Raw genomic sequence first — 22652 nt, 5'->3', positions numbered from 1 at the left:
AAGGAAGTAATTAGTAAATTGTCAAGATTCTAAAATTGAAAGGTAGTGGTCTGAGATAAGTTTCATCTGTGTTTATATGTAAGTATTATTTCAAGACAGGCCTTATGAGTTATAGAGAGACATAATCCTTCATTTATCTTTAAAGAGAACTGAAAAAGCAACATAAAGATTAGTGATTCACACAGTAGGTGTTCTGTAATTATCTGTTAATTGTATTCATTAATTTTAATCTGTAAGAAAGGAGCACATAATTAATAGGCCTCCTAAAATAATTGCATGCAAGGCAAACAATTTCTTCCTTAAAACATGATAACGATACTAGCTGCTGCAGAAATGAATATAATCCATATATTAAAAATCTTCACTCACCAAACGGAATTTACTCTCTCAATCAGACATAAGTTCATTTTCAGAGCAAGAAAATTAGGAGCACTCTCAATATCTTATCATTATGAACTGTTTCAGAAACAAAAGCTTTGTACTACCCATTTTTAAAAAAAAATGTTCAAATTAACAAGTTTTCCATAAGCAAAAGGTTCTATTGCCTGAATAGATATAACACAATGAATCATTAAGAAAATATCTCCAGATTACAGTTTCTATAAATTGCACCACAGAATCTGCCACATCTAGTTTTAATCGAATCTTGTAATTTTATTAATATGCATTTTCAATCTTAAAAATGCTGACCTACACAAAACAGTCTCCAAAGAATATCATCATCAAGTTAGCAACGAGGACAATGATGGGGAAGAAATTAAATCTACTCTGGCTAGGATCAAATCCCATCTTTGCTGATTATTAGCTCTACAATTTTGGCAAGAATTTTAACCTTATCTTGCCTGTGTCCTTGCCTATGAAATAATAATGCCACCTCAATAACAACAGGATTTGGCAAGTGACTGAATATAATAGGCAAAGAGGCTTAAGAGATGAATAGGAGCTCTCTCCACTAGTAAGTAGATGGGGAGAAACCAAAGAGAAGATTGGGAGTAACCCAGAGAGGATAAATTCCTCTTGGGTAAGGAAACCAAAGATATAAATAGGCAACCAGGAACATGGATTCAGACACAAAAAAAGAGGCCTGTGAGATAATCCACACACAGAGTACACTGGAAGTCATAGGGACAACAAACAACCTTAATTTTCAAAATATTTTATAAGATGTCATTTTATTACAAAGGTCAACAAGATATGAAAAAAGTAAAATGGTAAATCAGATTTCAATCATTTACAAAACCTTCAAAATATGAACTCTCTTAACACATGAATAACAGGATACTGATCACCCTATGTCTCTGTGTGTCTGTGAATTTGAATCATGACTGTAATCAATCACCTGGAAATGGACATTCCTGGTGACGATGATACCAACACAATCCTAGATGATACTTACTGTATGTTAGGCACATTTATCTCCTACATAATTTCTCCTAGTTATAATGTCATAATTATAAGGTAGAGATCACATTTTCAGGACAATTAGGAAGCTGTGTGTATGTCATTCAGCTTCAATCAATCTCAAATCTATTGGGTCGACTTTCATCTGCGCTCTTGGTTCCCGTCAATCGTGCAGTGAGAAGAAGACACACACTGTACAGTTCGGCCAGCTCCTTCTTGCTTTGCTCTCTCCAAGCAATCACAGGAACAGTGACACACACACTTCCTTTAATATTTGCCATCAACTCACTTCACTTTCAACCTTCTACAATTGGTAGCATCTCCACTTCCAATGCTACAAATCTGCTCTCAGATCAAAACTATTCAACAACAGAAAACACAAGATACTTCCTAATAGGGGCTGGGGATTTAGCTCAGCGGCAAAAGGGCCTGCTTGGCAAGCGCAAGGTCGTGAGTTCGGTTCCCGGTACCGGAGAAAAACAAAAAAACAAAAAAAAAAAAACAAGATACTTCCTAACAACAATCTACTGCTGAGCACCGGAAAGAGCACGCATTCAGTCACAGTGAGGCATCTGGTTTACTCTCCAAATTTCTGTTTAACTCTAAGCAGGATCACAGGAAAGCCCCCACTGAATGCACTCTTAAAGGAATGGCACAGGTGTACATAGGTGAAAGTGCACACTCGCGCGCACACACACACCTGGCTCATCCTCAAATCTTGTATCCACTTTAAACTCTCAATCTCTATATCTTTTTCAATTCCTTTTATCTACTTTTATCTTCTTGAAACCACTCCCCAAGAACAAAAATTAGCTATTGCAAAAGTTTGTTTGCATTAATTTTAATTTCCTTTACGTAAACTTACTTTTCGGTCCCCCTCCCTTGCTGCAGCCCCAACATACACATGCCACAGAGCAAAAACTATTTTAAAAGCATAGAACATTGCCCCCAACTATGAAGTGATGCTGTAATAATTTTTTTAAATAAGCCAATGATTAGGAAGCTAATTAGTTCAGTAAGTCTACATCTCCATGGAAACCTCTAAAGGATGTATCAGCTGTTCTTAAGCCAGTAGGGCTGCAGGAGCACTCAGCTGGCTTCTAGAATTCCCTTAAAAGGGTCCCTTAGGCCTGGAATACTAGTGCTTCACTGCATTTAAGAACATGAAGTGGAAAGTGAGATCCAAGACCAACCTGAACTTTACATTTCTTTGCTCTCATTCCCCAACCCCCAAACCACAGGGGTACAGAACAAAAATGATCCCTTGTGGAAAGGTGGGAATAACTACCCTGGACTGGGTCTACTGCCACAGTTCACTGAGGAGCACCTCCCCAGGCTTAGTAATGTCATTGGGACTTTCTGCCATAAAAACTCATTTTGATAGTTTTTGGAAATGAAACTAATTTTCATTTTTTTAAAAATGTAAGTTGTTCTCCACCCCTACATTGGGCATCTAAAAACTACAAATGACTACACATCCTTTCCTCTTTATTTCTGGTAGGAAACAACTACTCTCCAAAGCTACAGAAGAAGGATGCACATGCAAATCCTTCTACTGCCCAGACCTACACCATACAACACCGCACCTGCCTGCCACAGTGACTCCAGGGCACCTGCAGCGTGACTAGTAAGAAGTAAGATGTGTTACAGGTGCAAAACACTAACCAGATTTGTGAGATAACAACAAAAATATGTCCTACTGATAATGGATAAAATGTACCAGCAAAGTTTGCTGCACCTATCACTTTTTGTTCATGGTAATATGATTATTAGGTTATTCCTACTGGACACTGATAGTCCAGACTGCCGATAAGAGAAACAGAGAGCAATCCTTAATTATTAATATCTCAGTCCATATCTAGGGATATTAATTGTAATTTCTATTATCACAACATACAGTTTCCTTGAAAGAATCACAGCAGCACTGGGAAATCTATTAGCTTTGGTCCATAGACAAGAACAGGAGAAGAACCTTATACAAAGTTACAGAGCTGGTAATGGGGAAAAAAATACAACAGTGGGCCAGAGTCACCGTAACTTTAAACTACGTGTCCTTTTCCTTGTTCTCCTCCAGTCACAGGAACTCTCTCAGCTTCTGAGAGGCCTAAGAAAGGATGCCAACCATCACGCCTGGCCTGTCACAATGGGATTCGCTATACCTTTCACTCCTATTTCTCCCAGCCACTAGACAGAGCCAAGACAAGTGGGTGAATGGAGGCAGAAAACTCAGCTACATTACCATGGAGTGACATCCATGTGCTGCTACCTCATGTAAAAGAATCAACTTTTCCTAAATGGGCTTTCTTGCATTTGCCATCCGAAGTTCTCCCCTGCATGTGCCCTTATTGGTATAGTTCCCAACAGAGAGGCTTCACTCGTGGGAAATCACTGCCCCTGAATTCAGTCCTCTGAGCGAGCGTATTTCTCCTGTTATGGATTAGCTTACTTAGTCTCTTAGCAGCCTCCAGAGCTTCATTTGCAGTGCTCGCTACAAAGAATCTTTGAACTCTCACTCCATTGTCAGACATCAGTTTCTTGCTCTGGTATTCCTGCAGGTTGAGCCATCTTCTGGAGGTGCACTGAACTGCCTAGAGAAATGGAGGGAGAGAGGCATAACAAGAATTAATACCAAGAAAAGCACGTCAATCTGTATGGACAGTCTTACAGGCACCATCAAAGAGAAATGAGCACACAGTTTAGAGAAGCAAAAGAAAAAAATGTATCTGTACAAATTTTTCACAATTATTTTTAATCAAAAGTGTTCAAAACGACCATATACACAAATAAATGCAGATTTTTAAAAAATGGTGAAGATAGAATGAGACCTATAATAGGTACCAGGAACATACTCACGCAAGTTTCCTTCTTTTGATATTGTACAATTATATAAGATGGCAATATAAGGAGAAGCTGGGCAAAGGATACATGGAACTGATAAAAGATTCTTCTGCAACTTTCTGTAGTAAGTATTTATAAATTAAAAGTTATTTTTAGAAGCTATTAAAAGCCCTATCACAGTGGTGATGAGCCTCATGTGTGCCACAGTGAGCTGTCCGTTACCACTGAAAACTCATAAAAGGCTCGTGGTCACTCCTCTATCTGCAGCCTATGCCTCCCTTATACTCTCTCCCCAAATAGTCAAAGCACATATTACTACTTTAATAATTGCATGCACATCAGTAGTCATTAGGAAGTACCTCAGGAATTTTTCTTTTCTTTCTTTTTTTGGTGCTGGGGGTCAAGCCCAGAGACTTCTGCAAGCTCTCTAACCTGGAGCTACATCCCAGCCCTTTAAACTTTATTTTGAAGCAGGATCTTGCTAAATGCTCAACCTATCCCCAAACCTGCAGTCCTCCTGCCTTGGCTTCCTAAGCTCCTGAGATTACAATCAGGCGCCACCACACCTGCCTCAGGAAAATGTTTTTAACTCTCAAGGTCACTGGGCAACAGACTAATTCATTTCCTTAGTTTTTGATGGAGCCTAGGTACAGTCATTTTGAGTTCAATAAGGTTATCTCTTTCATGTACCAATGCCGAGTACAACATGAGTCTCCACTAATTAGACTAGCTCCTACACTGCAAGAAGTGTATTCCAGTAACCTTGTTTAAATTTCAAGTTGAAATGGTTTGCCAATCTGCACTGTCAATTAGTTTAAAGTACACAGCCAAAATGTAGAATAACAAACAAATTCCTGTTCCAAGAGTATAGCATTCCTTACCAAATCTATAAACATCATTTGTAAATGAAAAAAAAATTACAGGAATGATGAACACACTTAGCTACGGTTGTTTCCAGAAACTTGGAAGAAGATGGAAGATGACGTCATTAATGCGATCTAAAAATATCAGAGGACTGGATCTCATCACAGGCAGAATGTGGAAATCTTGTGATACAGGCTCTGGAAGCTTCTATCATAGCCTGGACAGATGTCCAAGGCAGGATCAGACAGACTACCCTGGCACTGAGGTCTCAAAGTTTAATACCTTAAAGCTTTAGCTTCCAGAACCTCCCAGGTATCTTCAAAATGTTGTTTTCTTCTGGAATCTCCAAGCTATAATGTATTAATGAGCTCTTTTTGACAAGGGGGATTCGAAGAGGCTTCAGAACCCCACAACTAGAATCATACAACCACCCTCTACTCGGGGCAGAGTATATCAGAGTATGTCACACGCTTTTTGTATCTTTAAGAATTAGAGTACAATGGTACTTGGAATATATAAAATACTAAATAAAATACTAGTTGACAAAGTGAATAAACCCTGACTTTCGTTCCCTAATGCAGACTATTGCTCATTCCCAGAAAATAACCTCTAAAAATAGAAAAATGTAAATTAGTCCTTAAGCCATAAACTAGAGAGGATTTACACATATTTGTGAAAAATTCAAATCTTGACATAATTGAGGCAAAATATATCTCTTCTGGTCCTTGTAAATATTGGTAATAATTTTTCTAATAATGAAGTTACCTGTAATTCTTTAGAAATAAATAATTCTGGGATAAAAATTAAGCTGCCAGAAAAGCAATGCTCACATCCATTATCACATATTACTTCTCAATTGTATATTATGATAATCTTACTTTTAAATGTTTAAGTTCTTAATGAAACATTATAAAAGCACAAATTTCACAAATGAACACACAGGCTCAATATTCTTCACATCCTGCCATATAACAGTGCAAGAAAAATGCAAGTTTAAGATATTTATTAAAAATTGCAATGAAAGGAAACATTAAATGTTTCATATGTGCCATTATCTGGGACCACTTTTAAAAAGCAAGTGGGAAGGATAGATAAAGTAAGCCTGCTGACGAACCAATTTAAATCCACCAACCAAAGGAAAAAAATATAGTTTGAAAAGAAAATTTAAGAGAGACTAAAAACAGCCACAGTGTGATCGTGGTCAATTCCTTTTCATTAGAGCACTTGCAGTATTAATTTTAGATATGTTAATGCAATCTGCTGCAAACTAATTGCAATTGATCCAATGACCAGCTTCATCGAAATATCACACATATTGACCATTTCTACACTGACTCAAATGAAAGTCCATTGCTCTTAAATGGAAAACCAAGACAGTGAGTACAGTTCCAAAGCCAGTGCTGAAATCCAAACTATCACTCCACAAACTAATTTTCTTATACTATCATCATGTATTGGTGCTCAGTCCACAACTTGGAAGAGTGGGGTCACTGATTACGTCTAAAGCCATTAAATCAAATCTACTTCTTTAAGAATTTATGCTAAGTCCAGAGAGGAACAACTTAAATTTACTTTTGCATTTTCAGGAGGGGGAGAAAAAGATGAAACAAAATCTGGTAAGCAAATGGATGGTATAAAGTATGCTGGAAATATAACAAATATAAACTGCTAAATATTAACAATAACTTATCTGTATGAATTAACCATTTATGTTGTACTAGGTGATCACTAAGCACTTATGTAACTAATGGTTAAACAATCAAAGTCAAATTAGTGTAATTAGTGCAAATATTTCCCTAATGGTTAAACAATTGTGAAAAGTCAAATCTTATTCTCTGTGTAGCTGTCATTAGTGCAAATCAACAAATTTTCCCAATTTTCCTCTTCCTTAGTTGAAATTAGACAAGGCCATTTAACTAGTTTCAATCAGAAAGTTGTGAGGACACGTGACATGACACATCCAGGTGAACATTAAATTATCATCCCTCCCATTGTATCCAAGTTCTCTCTCTCTTTTGACAAAGGAAATGGCAGTACTCAAGATGGAAGATGATCTGTCAGCAGGAGCTGGAGGGAGAACAGATACACCCCAGGAGACTCACAACAAATGTGTAGTAGAAAATAAACCTTTGTGGAATTTTAGCTACTGAGATCCTGGGGCTTTTACTATTGCACAACCTAGCCAGTGGTACAGGCATGACTCTCCCATCAGGGAACATGGGACAGTCCTACTGGGTGGTACAAGCTGCCCGATGGGACAGTCTGCATGTATGTTGTGTTATGAACATGTCCAGTCAGTCAGTTGGCCAAGATCATACACTCCAGGAAGAGGTTCTCTGACAAAGGATACTGATCAACTGTCTAACAGTGTTGATGTGTATATTCTGGCCCTACATTCCTGGAAGCCCCTTAGTGACACAGATTGAGGCTAAAATGAATAAGGTAGTATCCTGGTCTTCAAAAGACCAAAAATCTGTGAGGAACAGAACTTGCATGAAACATCAGCATAGCACACATAAGGAAAAATGAAACTGCTCCAGGCTGCCAGAGACAGGAAGGTAGAGATGTGAGTGGTATCATCCTAAGAAATACAAGAATGGTACAAGAAGCTTTTAACTCCTAAGAAGAGCTACCTGCTAAGACCCAGAACAGTATCTTCATTGTACGAGAAGCTAGGAACCTCTGAAGGCATCTGTGAACTATGTCTGTCCTGGACGGAAGTTTAAACATCAGTGGTTGTGATTATTCCTGCCATTTAGTTTCCACCAAGGAGGGAATGGTCTAAGACTTCCCATCAATACCTTCAAACTGCAAAGAACATTAAACCCTACATATCGCTGTTTTTTCCTACACAAATGTACGTAAAGTAAAGTTAAATGTATAGAGATTTAAAACAATAACAACTAAACAACAAATATAACAATATATTATAGTAAAAATTATTTAAAACACATGGCTATTTCTAGCATTTTCCATTTAGTGGTTCTGGACCACCATTAACTACAGAAAGTGAAAATAGGTAAGGATCTACCCTAATATTTGCCTGTTTGCCCACAGACCCATTCCTCAGCTTCTCTGCAACCGTCTCCTGCCCTGAGACTGGTCAAGGGGCAAAAGATGCCACATTCCGATGCCCTCTTTCTGAACAGGGCAGCATTTCTCACAGTGACTACATCCCCTCCAAAACTCTGGGTCTGTCCACAGTGTCCTTCCTCCCATCACTTTGGCCCCTTCCATCTCCCCTACCGTGATTCCTGCTCTGTCGGCTGGCCTGGACTTTGGTAACATGGCCTTCTTCCTCTCCTAGGATTCACAGAAGATGCCTGCTGTTGTCCACCCATGCTGCCTCTCCAGCCCCTTTGCCTTCCAACAGCTCTAACAACTTTTGCAATTCATTTTCTTCTCCTTAAGAATTTCACCTGGTGGTCTCTCCGTTGTCCTGATTAGACCGTGACTACACAGCACTCTGAGAGGACAAAGAGGAAGGAGAATGGTGGTGATCCATTTTTCTGAAAGGGACTTTGGGACCCCATGCTGAAGAAGTTCCCTAGTCACGTCTTTCATATCGCTGTATTCTAAGGTATAAAAGGTCCACCAGGATCCAACTTCCTCATCTTACAGTCAGAAAGCCTAACAGGGGAAGTAGCTTGACTGGGGATCCCACAAAGAGACAGACACTGAAACCTGGACAAATTCCTGTTTGCTGACTTTCACATGGATTCTGGCAAAGTAGTCATCTTAAGAACTGCATCATGTTCTTAACTAGCCATGGTGGACAGGATTAGCTTCCTTTGGATTTGTACGATGACCTTTCCCTGGCACACTCCCTCCGCTGCTTTCTGTGACAGAGGAAGCATTTCTAAGCAAGGAGGGGAAGGGAAAATACAACTTAAAAGAAAAGCAACACATAAAGATTTAAGGGCCTATGGGAACGAGGGAGCAGAGGCAGAAGAAAAAGAATGAAAAATGAGGGGAAGGACAAAGAGAACCGAAAGATAAAAAGACAATGACTAAGCAGGCAAGAAAACTCAAAGCACAAAATTAGACAGCTACACAGGAAAATATGACACGACTGAGAAATCATTCTTCGCCCCATGGTTTTAAAATTAGAGGTGTAGAGACTATGGAAATAGCACCACAGGGCGGGGGATGAAGAATCAATAGAAGGACTATAGGAAGAGATGTCATTGAGCCAGGCGCCCCCCGGAGGAGAATCTGTGAACCACACGTCGCCTGCTTTACACTGCCTTTCTTCCGCCAACTGCGCTGAAGTCCTGCCTCACTCTGGAAGGCAGCATAAGGGACTATCAGATAGAGCCAAGATGCATTAGAAATCAAGCAATCAGAAAACACAGTAGAAGACACTGAGCCAAAAGGACTGAAGATGCCACTGGAGGGGGAAAGCAATGGAGGTTTGGTCGTGTGGATGTTGAAGGGGAGGCGAAATACGCTCTCTCACACACTACCCGTCTGCCTCCATGATGACAAAACAGCACTGACACCCCTACCCTCTGACCTGGCAAGTCCACTCCTCGGTGTCTATCTAAGCAAAACACCTATCAGAGACAGAACCAAGGCTCTGCTGTGTGACATTCACAGTAAAGTGTAAAAACTGAAAATCATCCAAATGCCCACCAAACGGCAGACTGGCTAAATAAACTACACACGGCCTCTGAGTTACAATGTTCTGCTTAAAGACTTTTCACCTTTATGGTGGTGGGGAAACACCCCTATAGCCACTGTTTCTCACTTTCAGTACAGTAGTCAATGAATTACATGAGGTATTTTATAACATAGACTTCGTGTTAGGTGAATCTGCCCACCTTAGGGAATCTGAAGACTAAGAAAAGTGTTCTGAGCACGTTTAAGGTAAACAACATTAAGCTATGCTTTTTTATTTATGAAAATTTCAACTTATGATAGGCTTATAAGGAGGTAACTCCACCCTAACTCAAAGACCATCTGTATATGAAGCATTTCGAGTATTTGTGACAATACAGTACTACAGTTTCCACGTGTTCCCCCGTATCACTTGGTTCTCTACAGCTAGTGTGACGAAACTTTTAAAGATCACGCACAACCTTCCAGAGCCCTTTTTGTTGGGGACAGTGACCTGGAAGTCACATGTAGAGAAGGTAAGATCCCAGGGCCAAAATTTGCCTGGATTACTGACTTACTACAGGGAGGACAGCCCTGTAGGGTCACCTAACCTAAATCTGCATGAATGGGAAACAAATCCTTGGAAATAACTTAAGTCTGAATATCTTAACATTGATTACTCTCTAACCACATTACTAAAAGAAATCAGCCTTACTAAAGGAAACCAGCAAGGTACAGAATACATACAGAATAACATTTATAATTTAGACACGTGTCCACACACAAACCAATACTCAATCTTCAAAGGAAAGGTATACGCATAAATATATGTAGCACAGATCTAGAGAAGATGTTCAACAAACTAATCTAGGAAGTGTGGGGAAGACAGGCCAAGGTGGTGGGAAAAAAATTTTAATCTATAATTTTTAATTTCTTCATTCATTTATTATTCATGAATTCACTTATTACTTGTAAAAGGAAATGCAATCTACTCAAAAATAAAATTGACAGGAAGTATTGAAATCCAAATTTTCACCCAACTGTGTGGCCTTCACTCTCTCTTACCTTGTCTGGAAAATAAAGGGAATGCACCCTCACTTACATGTTAGGGCTCTTTAAATGCAGGATGAAATGGAGGGAGGGGAGTAAAAGCTGTGTTTTCGGTTACATATAACCACCACCTCTCATATAAACTCCTGCTGTTAGATATGAAGAGGCTCTTAAACCTCATTTCAAGTTCTCAACAGCAATGACGCTAGTGGAATACAAACACGGAATTAGCTGTAAACTCGGAGGCAGATATATTTCCCTCTCATTACAGGCACGTAAGGAAGGCAGATGCTCAGTGGGCTGTGGCAGGTCAAAAGTTAGTATGTGACTGTGATGCTTTAGTTTCTGCCATACTGTTCTGTACGCAAACAGCACCCATAAATCTACATTGGTCACATTACCTAATAAATACCAGGCCTCAAATACAAGTGTTCATGTCGATGAAAAGACAGATGCAAGTCAATGTGTTTCATTATGAATGTCACAAAAATAAAAGGCCTGCTTGCTCAAAACAGACTCTGATGAAGAACCTACTCTCACTTCACTGTCCCGTAAAAGAGACGAAGTAGAATCCTGACCGTAAGAAGAATATGTTTCTGTTCAGGGTTTCATGTGATGATGCCAACATGTTAATTTCTCCTGCAGCAGGAAAACATTCTAGGAAGCAAAAAAGCAACCACAATGATTAGAAGCCCAAGCCTTTGAGAGGAAAATAAAAGGTCAGACAGAAGAGAAAGAGCGGCAGCATGGTACCAATACTATTATTTTTACTCTCTGTTTGGGCTAAAGCTCAGGATCTTCATCTGGTGTCACCTTTGCAAAGAAATCAGGCCTCTGTCTAGTACTGTAGCATTCCTGACCACTCTCCGTTTTTAGGCTGTCCTTGCTTTTCACGCTGTAAGCAAATTAATCAACCAATTACTTAGTCCCTGTGGCTAAGTTCTTAAAGTTCAGTAGAGGTACAGAAGGATCCTACCCACCCTATGAACAAGAGAAATGGCATCTAAAATAAATTTCCTGGTTTATAAAATGAGGAGTGCTAACACGCCCATCCTCATAGGTTGTTGTGAGAATGAAGCAAGTTAATATATGCAAATCAATCAATATTAACGGTGCCCAACATAAGTACAGTACTCAGAAAATGTTAGCTATTATTATTTAATGAAGAAATACAATGGAGGACAAAAAGTATAACAAGCAGATACTCGCAATCACCAGAATAATAATCATAGGTGAGCACATAAATGATAAAAAACAAAAATGCCCACAGTACCTTGCTGTTCGTTTTAAATGCTTTTGAGCAGGTATTTTTAAACTCTTAATGGTGGAAACTTGATTCTTGAGTCATTCGACAATCACAAAGAGACAGAACAGTAATTTACAATAGGAAGAACCAGAAAAATCTCACATTAGGTAAGCATCTTAAAATGTGCTAGTTGTGCTGTGCAAATTCATTTCTTACCTCATTTGAGCTAGGATTTTCCTCTTACAGAAGAGGATGTTTTAAAGTCAAAATAGTCAAGTAACTTGTCTAAGGCTGCTCTGCTGTTTAAGTTAAGAAAGTTCACATTTGAATCCAAGTCCCCTGCCTAAAATCCCATGACCCTTCTATTATTACAACTGCTATCTCTTCACAATAAAAAAAAAGACCTCTAGCACAGGCAAAAACTATGCTGTTACTTCTAACCTAAAAATACTGTTTTCTATTTTAAAGTATGGAAAATAAAGCAGCTGTCAAGTGGGAACAATAATCTCACTGACGTGGCACCTGAAAAGACAATGTTGACTGGATGTGAAATCTGATTAGAATAGATGACTAAAGAAGAAAAGGACTTTAAAGTTTCCTGATCAAGAGTGCATGTCCTTGAGCTCTTCGTTATAGCATGTTAGACTACAATAAGATCGGAGCCCCAGGCCGATTTCTGTTGCACTTGTGGTACACCCATGACAGCATCAAGCCTCTCAGTCCCTGGTCCCCAAGCAGAAAGGCAGACAGCATCTATTTAACAACACAATAAAACAACATAATACATCTTTCCAGTGCAGAACTGAAAGCTGGGCTTTCAGGCTATTCAGAAACTGGACCACAGAATATTCCCATTTTATAAGGAATTCTTCTTGGGATTCCATGGAAGTCTTGCACTTTTAAACTGAATCAAACACTAGAGAACATTCCCGAGTACCCTGAAATTCCAGAAACTGCGCAGTGCACTTGAACAGGACCTCATTTAATTCTTCCCAGCAAGGATCAACACTAGCAGAAGTCCATTTTACAGAGGAACAAAGTAAGACTCAAGGCAGCTAAACGTCTGCGCAGGGTGAAGGGGCTGCTTACCAGCAAGACATATGCTTCAATGAAAGTGATGGTAAACTGCCTCACAGTACACAAAAGAGGGACGGCAGCTGTGAAAACCCCAAGGCTGGGAGGAGAAAGAGGGCCTGGTTTACAGATTTCACTGCAGAAAGGCCCACAGTTATTACATATGCAAGGTACAGGGGAAACTGGGAACTCTGAATGAAAGAGAGGTTGCTAGGTGGGTTTCACCCAGTCAAAAGAATTAAGATTCTCAAAGGTACTGCCTTGCTCTTTTTATCTTGAGTCCAGCAGAAAAGCAATATATACTGTGCCTGTGTCTGTGTGTGTGGGTGTGTCTATTTTTTGAAACAGCAGAGGAATGTAAAACTCTTTGCAGCGAGGACAAATGCCCAGAAGAGAGTTTGCTCCCCAATACCATGCTACCATTCTGCCAGCAGCAAGAAAGAGCAGGGGAAAAAAAACAATCGCAATAAAGATCAGCACATTAGTACAACAACAGAAACAAACGAATAAAAGGTTCTAAAAGTACTGAGCAGCATCCTTTCAAAAGGACGCCTGTCTGTCCCCTGCTGGAGGAGTGTGCTGGCTCCATCATGTCAAACAAGAAAACCACCCTAATGTGAACAGAAGTGCACATGACTGATTTGTAGATAAAGAAAACAAATCAAGGTTACATAAACACACATTAGCATTCAACACTGCTCCAAATTTATGTTCAAGTTTAATTCCTATTGTGAGGTATTAAGAGGTGGGACTCAGTGGGACCTGTAAGAACTCATTACTTACTGAATGAGGTAAGCTGTTCATGGATTAATGGAGTAACAGGTTATCTCCAGAGTCAGCCTCCTTAAAAGCCAGTCTGAGTCTGTCTCCTGGATCTGCCCCTCTTGCCTTGTAAAGCCTTGTGCTACCCCAAGACTCTGCAAGTTCCCACTCAGCAAGAAGGCCCACACCAGCAGAGGTGTCCCATGACCTCGAACAGGCTCCTGAACTGTAAGGAACAAGGATCTTCTCTATAAATTACCTCATGTAAGACGTGCTACAACAATAGAAAACTAAGACAAACCCCCTCTAAGGAAATGAGCAGAACCTGCACGCTGTTCAGTCCTTCACCGTTTCCACCGTGCGCCTCTAATACGCCGGCCAGATCTATCAGGAAACACAGACGAGCTCTCTGTCACCACAAAACCTTTGCCCCCGCAGTGGCGGCAGGGAAGAAAGATATGAACACAGAAATGACTAAAGTAATTACAGAGACAGGGAGGACCTCCATGAGGAGATCTGAGGACAGAAAGCTGGCAGACGTGTGAAGATGCCCTGAGAAGCATGGCAGACTGACAGGTCAGCATGTTCCTTGGCTCAGGGGCAGGAAGGGACTGGGATCTGCAGAAATTAAAAAGGGGTGGTGAGAGATGAGCATGGAGAGGCGAGCTTGTCAGCTACGGATGTAGTTTCTTCACTCAGAGTTTGAATCAGGGAAATGAGATCAAAATCAGATTTCTGGAAAAGGCACTCTGTCTTCTGCATAGAGAGTGAAGCCAGTTAAGAGAAAACCATGTTAAATCAGACCAGGCCTAGCAACTTTCATATATACAAAGGCCAGAGAATGTCTCTGATGCAATTTGTGGCCCAAGGTGGCCACAGGTAATGTGCAAATAAGTGGGCATGACTGCCTTTCAGTGAAGCTTTATTAGCATTACCAGTGTTCGCCTAGTAGTCCACATTTGCTGACTCTTCAGCCAGACTGTAGAGAAGAATAGTGATAACAGAGTCAGTGAAAAATGAACAGACCCTGGATACAGTTTGATGATATAGCAAACGTTACATATGCACTGGATGAGGGTTTAAGAGAAAAAGAAATCTATTAGACAGACACGTGACATCAGTTCACATGAACACAGGGACTCTTACTTGCTAGTCAAAAAAAGAGAAGCATTTTTGTAGAAACAAACCTTGGATTTTTTTTGCCTAAACTGGCCTTTGCATTACATAGTACTTAATTATTGACATTCCCATATGTCATTCCACCACATCAGAGCTGCTGGGTCTTTGATCTTATAACCTTATTCTATTATTTAATATTAATCCTAGCAGGCAACAGGCAAACCACCCTGTTACAACTCCATCCTTCTGCAGTGACCTGTCTAAGGTTCTTTCCAAGGAGAAAACACAAAGCCCTCAATGATTTAAAAGGTGCTGTGCAGAAATAATAGTAAAAATGAAAAGAAACAAAACTAAGGATCAACAAGATTGGCACTGTCAATGGAATACAGCAAAATGGTCCAAATGAATGAATAAGCTTTCGAAATACATCAATCCAGAAAGATTTCCAAAGCAAAACATAAAGAAGGGAAAATCAAATGGCAGAACAAGAGGAATACAAAAGAGTATCAATACACTCTTGAACAGAAAAGAAAATTACATTAAACAACCTATGGAAACATATAGGGGTGACAAACTACAAGGTAAATGTTTAAATTTTTTTAAATGTATTAGAGTAAAATACACAATGTCATTAACGATTTCCTGATGATAGCCATTCTTTGAGAAGATAGAATCTTAGTGATGTCATAATTTTCATTTTTCCAGTGGTCAGAGATGTTAAACATTTCTTCAGGTATTTATTAGCCACTTGTACTTCTGTGGAGTATCTATTCATTTCACTTGCCCATTGTTTTTTACTTGGGGAGAGTTTAGTTATTTTGAGTTCTTTATATATTCTTGATATAAGTCCTGTCTGAGAAACAGATGTCAAAATTTTTTCCCATCCTGTAGCTATCTCTTCACTCTGCTGGTTGTTTCCCCTGCAGTGCAGAAGCTTTTTTGTCTTTGAGACAGGATCTTGCAATGTAGTTCAGTGTGACCTTGAACTCACTACGTAGGCCTGGCTAGCCTGCCCTCAAATTCACAGTGATCCTCCCTGCCTCACCCTCTGAAGTACTGGGATTACTGGCATGCCCCACCACCCCCGGCAAGAAGCTTTTTAATTTGAAATAATTCCATTGATTCTTGATGTTATTTCCTGTGCAACTGGGGTTCTGTTTGAAAATCCTTGCCTGTGTAATGTCTTCAAGAGTTTTATCTATTTTACCTTCCAATAGATTGTTTCTGTTTTAATCTGTAGATCTCTGATCCATTTTTATTTGAGTTTAGTACACAGAGATATAGGTCTAGATTCAATCTTCTACCTATAGATAGCCAGTTTTGTCATTGCTTTACTTTCTTCTTGCTGATTTCTTTTCTCCACTCCCCTTGTGTTTAAACACTCACCCTGCCTGGTTTATTTATTCTACTAAACTTCTGGCACTGTTGGCTTCCTAGTCTCTTTCTAGAATGTCCTTGAGAATTTTTATAATGCTGGTTTGGTATTCATGAATTTCTTTAAGTGTTCTTTGTTATGGAAATACTGTATTTCTCCATCAATTTTGAAAGACAGTTTTTCAGGACCTATCAGTCTGGTTGGAAACTGTTTTCTTTTAGGGCTTGCCCAAGGTCTCCCGGACTCTAAGGTTTGCTTGGAGAAGTCTGTTGTACAGGTGTAACTGTAACGAGTTTACCTTTTACAAGTGATTCGCTGCTTTTTTCTAAAAGCTTTTAAGATTGTGCCCTGTGTTGGACTTCTGGTATTTACACTATAATGTGACATGGACAGGTTCTCTTTTGATTGGGGCTATTTGGGGTTCTATATGACTCATTTACATGTATGTTTAATTCTTTCCCAGTAGTTGTAAAATTTTCTGCCATTATTTCTGTAAGCCTGTTTTATGTCTTTTGTGGTATCTTCTGATTTTTCACTTATTCTAATTAGAATTAGGTTAGAATTAGGTTAATTACCTTACTCTTTATGTCCTCTAGCAGCTTTTGAATCCATTTTTCATGTTCTCTTGCTGTTTTCAAGGTATCTTGGTCTTTAAAAGCATCCTTATCTTCTAATTCTAATATTCTATCCTCACAATGATCACTTCTTCTACTCATCCCTTCAATATAATTTTTAAACTCATAGATTTCTGTTTGGAGCCTTTTCACTGACTCTGGTTCTTTGCTAAACTGGTCATTCACATTTTGTACCATTTTGTTTAGCTCAACTAACTTTTCATTAGGTCTTCTGTAAGCTCCCTAATTGTTTTGTTTCTTACCTCCAGTATCTTATTAGTTATAATTTCTATGAACCCACTGAGCCACTCTTGATCTGTTTTTTAATCTCCTTCTTTATCATTTCAAATAATTTGGCTGTGTAGCTTTCATTTCCCTTCTCCTTGAAGCCCCATGAACCAGCTTTGGTGGAGCTGGGAGTGTGGGGAGGCACTGTGTTGCCTTATCTTCACATTTCTATTATTTTTTGTTTGTTTATTTGTTTTGTGCTTAAATATGTGGTTGCTAATAGCAAAAAGCCATTTTTGCTAGTGTGGAGATATCTACTGTTCAGTAATGTGCTCAGGGAATGGCTAATTATAGTCCTTTTTCTCTGTCCCAACAGCTAATCACATCCGTTAATATGGGAGAGAGGGATGGAGTGTACTTGGGATCAGCAGCCAGCTCCATAGGAATGGACCACAGTATTATTAATGTCACAGAGAAAATCTGGGCATTAGCATTCAGGGAAAATTAATAGAAACAACTATGTGACTGGTAGCATCAAGTAAATCAGCAACAGTGATATTGTCCAAGACAAACTGGACACTGGCATACCATAAGAATCAATAATGTACTACCCTTAACCTTAGAAACCTACAACTACAGTGTAAACCCTAAGACAAATCAAATACTAACATATAGCAAATATCTACTAAATGCACAAACTATACCTCCACCAATGAGAGAATTCAATAGTAGTAACACAGAGTTAACTATGTAAATATTAATAAAATTTAATGTTTACACTATTAAAGGTATAGGAGTTTGGGAATGTGAGAATGCAAAAGAAAAATTTGAAAAATTAAACAATAGGAGAGGAGAAGGAGAGAAAAGTGAGATAAAGTATTCTGTTATGGAATAGGATATTAACTGAATTACATAAAGATAGCCAAAAAAAACAGTGAAAGGAGATAAAAAAGAGAAAAGAAACAAGAATAAAACCTGGAAAAAACAAGAGAAAAAAGGTGTAGGAAGGCAAAGAAAGAAAAACTAAGTCCAAAAACAGAGAGGAAAATTTTTTTTTTCTCTGTATTTTTCAATGGGCTGTTTCCTTTTAAGATTCACAGTTTTAGATGCAGCAAGTCTTGGTTTTTACTCCCTAGCATTACAACCTGTGGATGTGTGAGGACACCCCATTCCAAAGGACCGTTTACCCCAGACTGTGGCAATGTCCATGCTGAAAGGTGTTCTTGCTCACACTGGTAAGCAGGGAAGGCAATCAGACCTCAGATCTATGCTGGATGTAAGCAGCAGGGGCAGGGTTCAAGTAATTCATGCAGGCAGGCACTTTCAGATCCAGCTGTTTCTGAGCAGATCTTGAGTGGGGTCTGGCTTCTCACCATGGACAGTGGGGCACATATCCTTCCAGCCTGAGTTTAAAGTTCTCAGGGGATCTCTTCGAAGCCCATTGCCCATCGCAGCTGTCTCTGGTGGGTGTCTCTCACCCAGTCACTGTGGGAGGGTAACACTGGGAACCCTGAAGTACAGTTTTCAGCTGTTCTGGGTCTCAGACTTAAATAATCAATCCCTCCCAAAATGGCACCTATCAAGCATTCTCTGGTGGTGTGGTAGGTACCTGTGCTCAAATCCCTCTGCCGCTGCCATGCGGAAAGAGTACTCTCAGAGCAAAACCTCAGGCTCTTTTTTTGTTGTTGTTCTTTGTTTTTATTTTAAAGAAAAAAAGAACATAAACAAAATAACAAAAACAAAGACATAAACAAAACAACATAAAAACAATACAATATTTCAAAACAAGGTGATAGGAAATTAACAATGATTGTGGTATCGCATATTGTTATCTTCAAAGTGTTTACTTAGATAACCAGATCTAGGCATGTAAGATTGATCCCATTCAACCCAGCTATTCCCCTCCTGGGTATTTTTCCAGAGAACATCATACCACAGCAATATATGTGCACTCATGTTTATAGCACCTCATGTTATTTTTGCAGTTCAAAGGCTGTGGGCTCTCCTGCCATCTCCTCCTGGATCTCCCAGTCCTGGGTACTTACCTTGCTTGTGGGGAATCTGGTTCTCCTCTCTGTGAGCCAGGAGGCCCAGGGAGAGAGTGCTTATTTTCTCTGTATTGTGGACCTTCTTTACATCTTCTCTGTAGCTTCTAATTTTTCTTGTTCATTCCTCCCTAATTCTCCAATATCTGCTCCTTTTTTTCTTGGACAAGTTATTTTGCATTGTCTGGATTCCAGATTTCCAAGAGGCTGAATTTTGCTACCTATCATCACTCTGCCAATTTCTTTCTCCTCTAATTATCTTAATAAGATTAATAATCATTCTAACTACTTTTGAGAAACATGTAAGATCTGGAAGAAACCTGAGCTCATGCCAAGCCATCAGTTCATGATAAATCTGAGCAACCATGCCAGAGATGGTGCAGCATGTTCTTCCCTACTGGCCTCCCCTCAACAAGCCAGGGTAAGCATAAGGCCCTGTACCAGGAACTCCCTTCAGCCTTTCGGTGCTCCATCTCTGTGGAACCTGCAAGCCCTCTGAAGTGGGGAAGGATAATGTTTTTCTTCTAGGGATTATCTACAAGTTCATGCCGAGGAGCTTCGTCTTATACCAGTCCATATTTACAAAATGTGAGTCTCTGCCTACTTCTGGAATGAGTGAGTAACTCTAAAAGAGATTTCCAGAAAATCAGGTAACTGTTCTATCTCATTTAAAAAAAAATAGATACTAACTATTTTCACCTTTTTCCTCCAGTGAGTCTCTGTGAATCATCTTTATGTGAAATGCTTACTTGAAAAAACTTCAAAGCTGGGTATGGTGGTGCCCACCTATAATCAGTCATAGAACACTGGGAGCCTGAGGCAGGAGGATCACAATTTTGAGTTTAACCTTGGCAACTTAGTAGAACCCTGCCTCAAAATAAAAAAGGGCTAGGGACATACCACTGTGCAAAGGCCCTGAGTTCAACCCCCACTACCACATAAAAACATTCTAAAAAGTACAGTACAGTAATAACAAGTCACTGGCTCATCCTTAAATATTTAAAGAGAGAGACAGGGAAAATACCTTGTTCTGCAGGCATTAATTGCTCGGTAGATCAGCAATCATTTTACACATTTACACATGCCATCAGAGCAAATCATTTCTAATACCGAGAGAAGAAAACACATTGGATATTTACTTTCAGCCACACTGCCCACACATATCACCAGTGTGAAAAGACCTAAAGAAGCTTCTGACACTGAGTGAAGCAAGTCCCTTCCAATAAATTCAGTTGAAAGTTTGCAAGGAAGAGACTTTGTTTCAGTCAGCCCGCTCACACTCCTAACACTCTAATAGTGCTTCATAGTTTAGGATACGTTTCAGTTTAATGGATATACTGGATAGTAATAGACTTTTCATAGTGGCTTTAAAGCAGCAGTTTTGAGCAACCTAGCTAACTCAATATCACAAGTTCACCTGTCACACCTACACGCCAAGAAATGAGTAGGTGAGGAGTAAATGAGCGACCTTTGCAGGGGATTCCCACAATCATCTCTGACATTCTAAGCATTCTCTGTACAGAATAATAATTGGTGTCTGAAAGGTCTGTAGTTTAGAAAGACATTTCATTCTTGTCAATGAATGAAGTATACTGAAATGGGGTTGGGGATATAGCTCAGCAGCACAGCACCTGCCTCGCAAGCACAAGATCCTGAGTTTGATTCCTCGTACCAAAAAAAAGTTTTATATATATATATAGTGCAATGGGCATGCAATTGGCATCCAGATCTTAGTTGTTTTTCCTAAAAGGGAAACATGACAGTATGATAGGCAGCACCCATTTCTTTTTGGATTTCCATTGTGAAAATCTCCATTATTAGGAGACATTACAATCTGACGGTTTACATTCTGTTGCTCTCCCCAATGTTTCACATAAATTGTGTCAGTAATAAGAGAAAAACATATACCCAAATCTTTGAATTCATGTTAGTCATCTCTTCTAGTGCAGCGATTTGAGTTTCCCTAACCAGAGAGGAGCGGGAGAGAATAGTCTACACCTCTCCTTTATCTGTAGGCACGTAACCCACACAAGTTCAATTCAAGGCAAGCTTTCAGAAAACTGGACAATGTGAAGAGGAAACTTCAAAATAATCCCTGAAAAAAGAATTTATTCCACAGGGCAAGATGTATGACATTCACTTTCCTCCAGGAAAGTTTTAAAAGAAATATTGTCATTCATTTGAAAAGGCCACTGTGAGGATAGAGAACTCAGAAAAGCATATGCAGACAAAAGAACTAGTACAAAACAGACAATCTGACACTTCATGTCGAAGTGGCAAAGAAAATATTCTAATCCCACTATATATGCTCTTCAAATCAGGCAGGGGGATTCAAAGGACTTAAGAAATGCTAAGCAAGTATAACCCAATGATTTTTATTTCAAGAACCTGTCATGAAATACTATATGACATCATTACAATTTAACCACTGGTTCAAACCAAAAATAAAAAGAGAATATACGATATAAAAGAGCAAAATAAGGTAATGGCACTGTAACAGTTTCAGAAGTTGGGAATGAGAAATGGGTATAAGAGGGCAGTATGCTTACGATACGGTTTATCACTTCGAAACTTCTGCTGAAATATGACTGCCTGTCTGTGGTTGCTGGGAGGCGGGGCCATGAGAAATGAATACCTTTGTAGTAGGAGCATATTTGTTCTCACAAGCCTGGGATGTTATAAAAGTGAGCCTGCTTATCATGCTCTCTCTCTCGTGTGCCACCTGCCCACGTGCTTTCTGCCTGGAACTGGTGCCAGGAGAAGGCCCTCACCAGATGCCGGTGCCATGCTTCTAGAATTTCCACTTCCAAAACTATGAGGATTCTTTTTTATAAACTGCCAAGGCCAAGTATTTTGTTATAGCAACTGCAAATGGACTAGTGACAGAAAATAAAGCTAAAAACCTGACGGATCGCCTTTACCCGTCCACTTATTAACGGGTGACTTTTTTACTTTGTTTACTTGTTAAATGAGAATATCAGCCACCATTTTCCCTTACAAGGTTGCTGGGAAAGAGAAATGAAAGACTGGTAAATCTCTTTCCCATCTCATCTCAGATCAAGAAGCAACACAAGGGGAAAAAAAAAAAGCCTACCAGAGTGGCTGGAGTGGGGATTTTATTCTATTAGCAAGGATAGCACCCGCATGGCTATCCAAGGAGAAACACCCAAAATAACTCTCCCCTGTTGGCCCTAACATTCTTCTCCTGGGGACTTCCTCCTTTGTCTCTGAGGACAACTACCTCACAACCTACCTCTGCAGATCTTTTTATCTCAGAGGCACCACTTTTGCAGTTATCCACAGTCTCAAAGCAAAGGAAATACCTCATGGAAATAATGCCACATTGAAGGCTGGGAAAACAAGACCCCTCCCAAAAGCAATCTGATGAACATAAAGTATCACATACTCCACAGGATAAGACTTACTGCTAAGCATGT

At 39.5% G+C, this 22652-nt stretch overlaps 1 protein-coding gene across 1 annotated transcript in view; it reads right to left on the bottom strand.

The window, feature by feature from the left end:
- Positions 1-22652, bottom strand: part of Suclg2 (succinate-CoA ligase, GDP-forming, beta subunit) — a 260864-nt gene that overhangs the window by 200039 nt on the left and 38173 nt on the right. The window contains exon 2 of the mRNA XM_005383819.2: positions 3848-3989. Coding sequence (XP_005383876.1) covers positions 3848-3989 — 142 coding nt within the window. The remainder of the gene's footprint in view (positions 1-3847; positions 3990-22652) is intronic.

This window comes from Chinchilla lanigera, unplaced genomic scaffold (genome assembly GCF_000276665.1).
Source record: "Chinchilla lanigera isolate Chin_1 unplaced genomic scaffold, ChiLan1.0 scaffold00020, whole genome shotgun sequence".
NCBI lineage: Eukaryota > Metazoa > Chordata > Mammalia > Rodentia > Chinchillidae > Chinchilla > Chinchilla lanigera.
The sequence above is the reverse complement of the archived record's forward strand: the minus strand, read 5'-3'. Positions and strand labels throughout refer to the sequence as shown.